At 36.0% G+C, this 8,465-nt stretch overlaps 1 protein-coding gene across 2 annotated transcripts; it reads left to right on the top strand.

The window, feature by feature from the left end:
- The first annotated feature begins 1,290 nt into the window (after window positions 1-1,290).
- Window positions 1,291-3,537, top strand: LOC111476579 (extensin-3-like). 2 transcript variants are annotated; one of them, XM_023120297.1, is made up of 3 exons: window positions 1,291-1,620; window positions 1,669-3,244; window positions 3,351-3,537. In XM_023120297.1, the coding sequence occupies exons 1-2, from the start codon at window positions 1,320-1,322 to the stop codon at window positions 3,213-3,215; spliced, it is 1,848 nt and encodes a 615-aa protein (XP_022976065.1). In that variant the 5' UTR covers window positions 1,291-1,319; the 3' UTR covers window positions 3,216-3,244; window positions 3,351-3,537. The 2 variants fall into 2 exon arrangements, with proteins under 2 accessions (XP_022976065.1, XP_022976064.1); XM_023120296.1 differs by having other exon boundaries at window positions 1,291-3,244.
- Window positions 3,538-8,465: the final 4,928 nt, after the last annotated feature.

Here is an 8,465-nt window from a genome sequence, read left to right as displayed (position 1 = left end):
AAAAAAAAAAAAAAAAAAAACCAAAAAAGAAATAATAATAATAATAATAATAAAAGAAAAATAAAAAAAGAAAAAACCCATAAATTGATAAGGTTAGTTAAAATTACAACAACCATATAAGAAAAAGTAAAACAAACAAATTCAATATTCACACGTTTCCTCAAAATTCAACTCTTCTCCCCACACGTGTTAGGTCACGTGCCATAAATTACTACCATTTTCATTCTACATTCTAGAATGTTCATTTATTTAAACTATTTCTAAAATTATGCTTTTTTTTTTTTTTTTTAGTGAAATCATAATTATTTTAAATTTTACAAAATCGAAAGGGAAGACTCAACATTAATTCGAGCATATTCTCTCGTTTGAGACATACTCCAAGAGGGTTAGTCTCGGCTATCAAGATGGGAGGCGATCTAATGCTTGAAGTCAAAATCAATTTAATTCGACCATATATATCAGGTTGGACGGATCGAGTTATATTTTAAAAGTGAGCCTATGTACTACCGAAGAATATACCTCATAGAATCAATCGATTGCATTAGACATGCCAAAACCCCTAGAGAAGTCGATCTGTTTGATTAGGACATAATGCATACAACTGACTTCGAGCTATCGGGAGAGGAGAGAATATGTGAGACTCGAAGAGGAGCTGATTTCGCTACTGGTGTGGGGCGATCTCCTCATATTTTCTATACTACTAAATATAATGTCTCCACCACCCTTATACCGAGTCGTGCATTAAATGACTATACATCACATGATTTCATCGTACAAATTGCTCTATCATCAAAATTTATAAATGCATGATGAACAAATTCAATGTATTCGACTAAAAATTAGAAATTTAAATTAATTAATTAATTTATTTTTAATTTAATTATGAATCACTAATATTTTTTTTTATCGAAGATATAATGTCCTAATAAGAAATTTATTGATATATAATTTCGTTTTTTATAATTAAATTATCGCCTAATTAATTATTAATTATTTCAATATTATAAATTTGGAATACTTCAAATTTCGATCGATAATATAAAAATTAATTCAAATATAATATGGGAAGCTTTTTCAAACAAAAAATTATGGTTATAAATTTAAATAATTTTATAATCCAATCCAAATTTGAATAGTACAATGGCATACTCATTTGTCAACATGTTGCTCTCTTCCACGAAGGTTAGGTGTAAGAATTAATATCATTTTATGATTGGTTGGCTGTCATTTGTTGCCTTGGAGAAGCTTATTTGAAAGCTATATAAAGAGAGGGGAGGCTTGGGTTTGAAGGCAGAACTCAATCCCATTGAGGTACAAACATGGGGAAATCTAGGTCTTCTATGGCCTATCTATTGGCCACGGTTTTGGTAGCGACTCTAAGTTTGCCATCGGTGTTTGCTGTTGATTATGTCTACTCTTCTCCACCGCCTCCTTACTATGCATACAATTCACCTTCTCCTCCTGTTTATCACTCTCCTCCGCCACCAAAAGTGAAGTATGAATATATGTCACCTCCACCTCCTGTTTACTATTCTCCTCCACCACCTGTTTATCACTCTCCACCGCCTCCGGTTTACCATTCTCCTCCACCACCTGTCTATCACTCTCCACCGCCTCCAGTTTACCATTCTCCTCCACCACCTGTCTATCACTCTCCACCGCCTCCAGTTTACTATTCTCCTCCACCACCCAAGAAGGACTATGAATACAAATCTCCACCACCACCAAAGATGGATTATGAATACAAGTCTCCACCACCTCCCAAGAAGGACTACGAGTACAAGTCTCCTCCTCCACCCAAGAAGGATTACGAGTACAAGTCTCCACCACCTCCCAAGAAGGACTACGAGTACAAGTCTCCTCCTCCACCCAAGAAGGATTACGAGTACAAGTCCCCTCCACCACCAAAGAAGGACTACGAGTACAAGTCTCCCCCACCCCCCAAGAAGGATTACGAGTACAAGTCTCCACCACCTCCCAAGAAGGACTACGAGTACAAGTCTCCACCACCTCCCAAGAAGGACTACGAGTACAAGTCTCCTCCTCCACCCAAGAAGGATTACGAGTACAAGTCTCCACCACCTCCCAAGAAGGACTACGAGTACAAGTCTCCTCCTCCACCCAAGAAGGATTACGAGTACAAGTCCCCTCCACCACCGAAGAAGGACTACGAGTACAAGTCTCCCCCACCACCCAAGAAGGATTACGAGTACAAGTCTCCATCACCTCCCAAGAAGGACTACGAGTACAAGTCTCCTCCTCCACCCAAGAAGGATTACGAGTACAAGTCTCCACCACCTCCCAAGAAGGACTACAAGTACAAGTCTCCACCACCACCAAAGAAGGACTATGAGTACAAGTCCCCTCCACCACCCAAGAAGGGCTACGAGTACAAGTCTCCCCCACCACCCAAGAAGGATTACGAGTACAAGTCTCCACCACCTCCCAAGAAGGACTACGAGTACAAGTCTCCCCCACCTCCCAAGAAGGATTACGAGTACAAGTCCCCTCCACCACCAAAGAAGGACTACGAGTACAAGTCCCCTCCGCCACCCAAGAAGGATTACGAGTACAAGTCCCCTCCACCTCCTAAGAAGGACTACGAGTACAAGTCCCCTCCACCACCCAAGAAGGATTACGAGTATAAGTCTCCTCCACCACCCAAGAAGGATTACGAGTACAAGTCCCCTCCTCCACCAAAGAAGGATTACGAGTACAAATCTCCCCCACCACCCAAGAAGGATTACGAGTACAAGTCCCCTCCACCACCCAAGAAGGACTACGAGTACAAGTCTCCTCCACCACCAAAGAAGGACTACGAGTACAAGTCTCCTCCACCACCAAAGAAGGACTACGAGTACAAATCTCCACCACCACCAAAGAAGGACTATGAATACAAATCTCCACCACCACCAAAGAAGGACTACGAATACAAATCTCCACCACCACCCAAGAAGGACTACGAATACAAGTCTCCACCACCTCCCAAGAAGGACTACGAGTACAAATCTCCACCACCACCGAAGAAGGACTACGAGTACAAGTCTCCTCCACCACCCAAGAAGGACTACGAGTACAAATCTCCACCACCACCCAAGAAGGACTACGAGTACAAATCTCCACCACCACCCAAGAAAGACTACGAGTACAAGTCTCCACCACCTCCCAAGAACGACTACATTTATGCCTCACCACCACCTCCATACCACTACTAGAGTGATATCCTTCGCATCCCTACTCTAAGGTAAGCTTTTCACAAATGAAAATCTCCCCTCGAACCCGTTTAACGATATCATATTTTGTTCCTTCATTTTACATTGCTATTAACTTAATCCTTGAAACTCTTGCAGTTAAAAGAAGAAAATACTCATATCAATAAAGAGATGGCCTAAGGATGAATGTCACTACGTTCAAACAATGGTCCTCCATTATTTACGTCGTGTGATCCATATGTTCTTTTCTTTTCAAATTTAGTTTCATATTGTGTATTCATATTTACATTAAGAAGTGAGAAAATTTCATTTAATTTCCAAACGATTCAAAAACTTCCTTGAATATAACTATCAACGGCTACCCATCATTACCGACTAATATCAAATAAGTTCTTAAACGGCTAATATTTGGATCAACATGTTGCAGGTTGTTCTTCATTGTACTTGGCCATGTTTAACAAACAAACTCATACTTTTGTTGACCTAAAAAATCACTTTATAGGTCAATGTTTATTAAAATAGTAGCTCATAGTGAGGATTATTATAAACCTTTCTTTATTATTATTATTATTATTATTTTCAATTTTGCAGGTTGACTATTACCATAGTTGACCACTTTAAAATTGTTTTTTTTTAATCTTTTTAGATGTCTTGTGTACTAGAGCTGGCCAACCATTTATATGTTTTAAATTTGAAGATAGTAACTATTTTTAAAATTAGAATAAAATTTTATGTAACATTCATGACCATTTCTAAATAGCAAAAGAAAGAAAAAAAATCAAAAGTTAACATGTAAATGGACATAAGTTTTGTATTTAATTTAGTTATTAACTCTAACAGTTCGATTAAATAAGAATATTATAATTTGGTTATTAATTTTGTAACCATTTTAATATTAATCTTATTTAATTCCATAACATATTATGATTCAAACAATTGTCCCTATATAATGGGTTTGTCTAGGATATTGAGGATATATAGGAATTTGATATCTAAGTTTGATGGAGTTTTGTGAGTCACAGTGTATTTCTTGAGTGACATTTTGGGAAGAGAATTTTAGTGTGAGAGTGAGGTATTCACTTGTAACACTTTGATTATTAGTGAATGATTGCTACTTGTGGATGTAGGAAAATTTCTTCTCTCCGAACCACGTAAGCATCTTGGTGTTTCTTTGTGTAATTTCGTTCATTCGTGTTGTTGTGAGTACATTCGTTCCGCTTTCGGCCCACAACAAGTGGTATCAAAGCCATATTGTGATATTTGGGGTATCGTGAAAGTTTTGACCTCATCGACTACTAAACGTGTTCACAATTGTGCTTATTTTCTTGAAAATCAATTTTTCAAGAATTGTGTTTTTCTACTTTCATCCAGATTACTTATTACAAATGGCAGAGTCATCTGGAACTAAATCACGATATGGATCGAGAATTTTGAGTTCTATTCTCGAAGTAGAGAAATTTGATGAAACCAATAATTATGGTGTTTTGCCAAGCGAAGTTAGCAATTTGCTGGCCATGCAAGACCTTGATGCTTCTCTTGAAGATGAGATGGTTGAAGACATGACATACACCGAATGGAGGAAATTAAATCGACAAGCTTGTGAAATTATTTGATCCTGTCTTGGCAAGGATCATAATATCCATTTATGAAGGTGACCATGGTGAAAGAACTATGGGACAAACTTGAGGCGAAATATATGCAAAAGAGTGTCGAAAATAAACTCCATTTGAAGAAGAAACTCTTGGGTTTTGACTTAAGGCGAAATATATGGAGTTTATTTTCCACACTCTTCTACATATATTTCGCCTCAAGCTTGTCCCATAGTTCTTTCGCTATGTTCACCTTCATAAATAGATATTTCTGATCCTTGCCAAGATAGGATCGAATAATTCCACAAGCATGTCGATTTAATTTCCTCCATTCGGCGTCTGTCATGTCTTCAGGCATCTCCTCTTCGAGAGAAGTATCAAGGTCTTGCATGGCCAGCAAATCGCTGACTTCGCCTCGCCAAAAACCAAAATTTTTTGTTCCATCAAATTTCTCTACTTCGAGATTAGAACTCAAAATTCTCGATCCACGTCGTGATTTAATTCCAGATGACTGCCATTTGTAATAAGTAATCTGGATGAGAGTAGAAAAACATAATTTTTGAAAAATTAATTTTCAAAAAAATAAGCACGATTGTGAGCACGTATAGTGGTCGATGAAATCAAAACTTTCACAATAATCCAAAAACCACAATATGGCTCTGATACCACTTGTTGTGGGCTGAAAGCGGAACGAATATACTCACAACACTAATGAACGAAATTACACAAAGAGATACCAAGATATGTACGTGGTTCAGAGATAAGAAATTTCTCTACATCTTCGGGTAGCAATCAATCACTAATATTCAAAGTGTTACAAATGAATATCTTACTCTCACACTACAAAGTTTCTTACCAAAATGTCACTCAGGAAATGCAATGTAACACACAAAACTCAATCTAAGTTCTGATATCTTCAACCTCCTAGAGAAGCTCATTATATATGGGCAATTGTTTGAATCATCAAACGTTGTGGAATTAAATAAGATTAATATTAAAATGGTTATAAAATTAAACCACAAAATTAATAATATTCTTATTTAATAAATAGTTATAAATTAACGAGAGTTAATAACTAAATTAAATAAAAACTTATGACAATTTACAACCATATTTGATGAGATTAGGAAAAAGAAAAGAGAGATATAAAAGAGGAGGAGGTCAGTTTGAAGAAAAAAAAAGGTAACCTACCGTTATCATATTATACCCTCTTATGTAGAAATAAACATTAAAAAACTTTATCATAAAACACTGTCATGGACTTACATGTTTGATAACATTTTTAAAACAACAATATGAAATACTAAATAAAACAAATAAAACGTCCTATACTAACTTATGTTTAAGAAAATTGAATAGCACTATCCTATGCATGTACTATGGTCTCTACTTGTGATGTTGTCATTAGTTGTATAAGGGTGTCTTGCCTTTACCTGAAATAGAAGTAGCACACCACTTGTATTTTAAGAAATACTTAGTAAGTGACCTTAATTATTACATGCAACTTATCATTAAAAACTATCATTAAAACCATCATAGGGATGGCCTCCGGATAAAATTGGGTGCGTAATACTTCCCTACACACACATGCGAGCATGAATCTCTTGGTTGTTCACACCCCCTAGACCATCATAGTTAGGCTAGCTGTTCGTAGCCAATGTCTGGAGGTCAACAGTCTCTCGAATGTCGTGCGTGACAAGACGACGATAATTATCATAGTGTACACGTCTGTACTCATCCTCATAAATGAGAAAGAAACCCGATGTACATGAACACACAAATTGCATGAATTCCCTATCGTTTTCATTTTTAAATCATCTTTATGATACAACCCTATAAACCATTCACACATTATCCTAGGTAACATGCATGCATTAGCCTCTATACGTTCATCATCATTAACATTAATTAGGGTTGTGTCTTAGCAAAATCATCGTCATAATGCATCATGAAATTTAATACATACACATCATCCTAATATGGAAAAACGTCATATAAGGTCATCTCATCATGAATCTTACATCGTCATGTTATCATACAACATCACCATCATGTCATCATCATATAACGTCATCATATAACATCGTCGTATAATATCATATAACATCATATATCATCATCATATAACATAGTCGCATCATCTATCATATTCACATAATCATATAATCTAAAACATAAATGACAAGTGCAAGAGCCACTAGGCACATGTCGTCTACACAAGGCAAGTCTTTCGACCGAGTCGATAGTTATTTACTTGGTTGGCCTTAGCCGTCGTTCATTCTCACCAAAACTCTAACAAAGATTAAATCTGCAGACATGCATGAGTTGCTCAAAATAAAGAATCTCGAGTAAAATCAAGTTTATGGAGGAGAATTATTTAAATAAAAATTAATAACTTTATAAAGATTAAACAAAAACGAAACTAATCATTAGCATAATACATGAGACATGAATTAATATTTCAAAAACAAATAATTCTAAGTATATTAAAACATTACAACTTTAGCATGAAATATTCCTTTTTTGAAAACAAATAATCACACGTTCCTTCAACATCTGCCGACCGATAAACAGAATTATTAAAATCACCCAACCGCGTACTACAATTCCTTAGACGACAGCCTGCATGAATTTTTATTGTCTGAGGTCAGCCTAGGTGTAACATGTTGGAGGGGGTGTAGCTTGAAATTTAAATATTTATGTTTGATATGGTCGGAGTTGTTGCCATTTTTATGTTGTGGTTATGTTGACTTTAGTAGCATAGGTTAGAATAATAATTCACTTATTTTATTTGACCACAACGTGATGAAGGCCAAAGTAACGGTTCAAAATTAGGAGCGTACATGGGTCGGGTCGGGTTGGGTCGGGTTGGGTTGAGGAAGTTTTTTTGAACCAACCCAAAAGTTCGGATTTGTTGAATCGGTAATCCAACCAAACCCAACCCTCTATTTTCGATTGTTTGGCTATTAAAAGAAACTTAAATGTTTAAAAACTTTCATTTATCCACTATTCATAAGTAATAACCCAAAATAAAAAAATAAAAAGAAAATGAAAGTGGTTCGAAATCGTCAAAGAATACAATATTTGGTCTTCATTTCATCACATTCGAGTGGTTTGAAGCGAGTCGAAAAATACATTTTTTGACGTCACCAGGCTGACATTTTGGCTGATCTAGCTTGGGTCTGATACATTTAGACCCTTTATTATGAGTTTCAACTATTCATAAGCATTTTAAGGTTAGTATTACTGTAATAGCCCTAGCCTACCTGTTAAGGATAGTTGACCGTTCATTAAGGCAAATATCTAGATATTTGCCTTACATTACGGGTTACCATATTTTCCCTTTTACTAAATGCAAATATATTGTATTCATTTATTATTCTTTCCTTTTATCGCTATTTCCTTATTATTTGTAATTTACCTTATTTCTGTATTCTGTAAATGATTATAAATAAGAGAACTCTCACCACCATTTGGGTGTGGTGGATTAATCAAACATTCACATGGTATCAGAGCCCTTTCGGTTTAACAACCCTGATCCTTTCTTCTCTATGGCTTCCGAATCTTGTTATCATCTTCTTCCTTTCAATACTCTAATCCATATGATCACCATCAAACTTTCTTCCTCCAATTATCTTCTTTGGAAAAGCCAACTTCTCCCTCT

This window comes from Cucurbita maxima, unplaced genomic scaffold (assembly GCF_002738345.1).
Source record: "Cucurbita maxima cultivar Rimu unplaced genomic scaffold, Cmax_1.0 Cma_Scf00003, whole genome shotgun sequence".
Lineage (NCBI taxonomy): Eukaryota > Viridiplantae > Streptophyta > Magnoliopsida > Cucurbitales > Cucurbitaceae > Cucurbita > Cucurbita maxima.
Note: the sequence above shows the minus strand (reverse complement) of the source record. Positions and strands in the feature narration are given on the sequence as shown.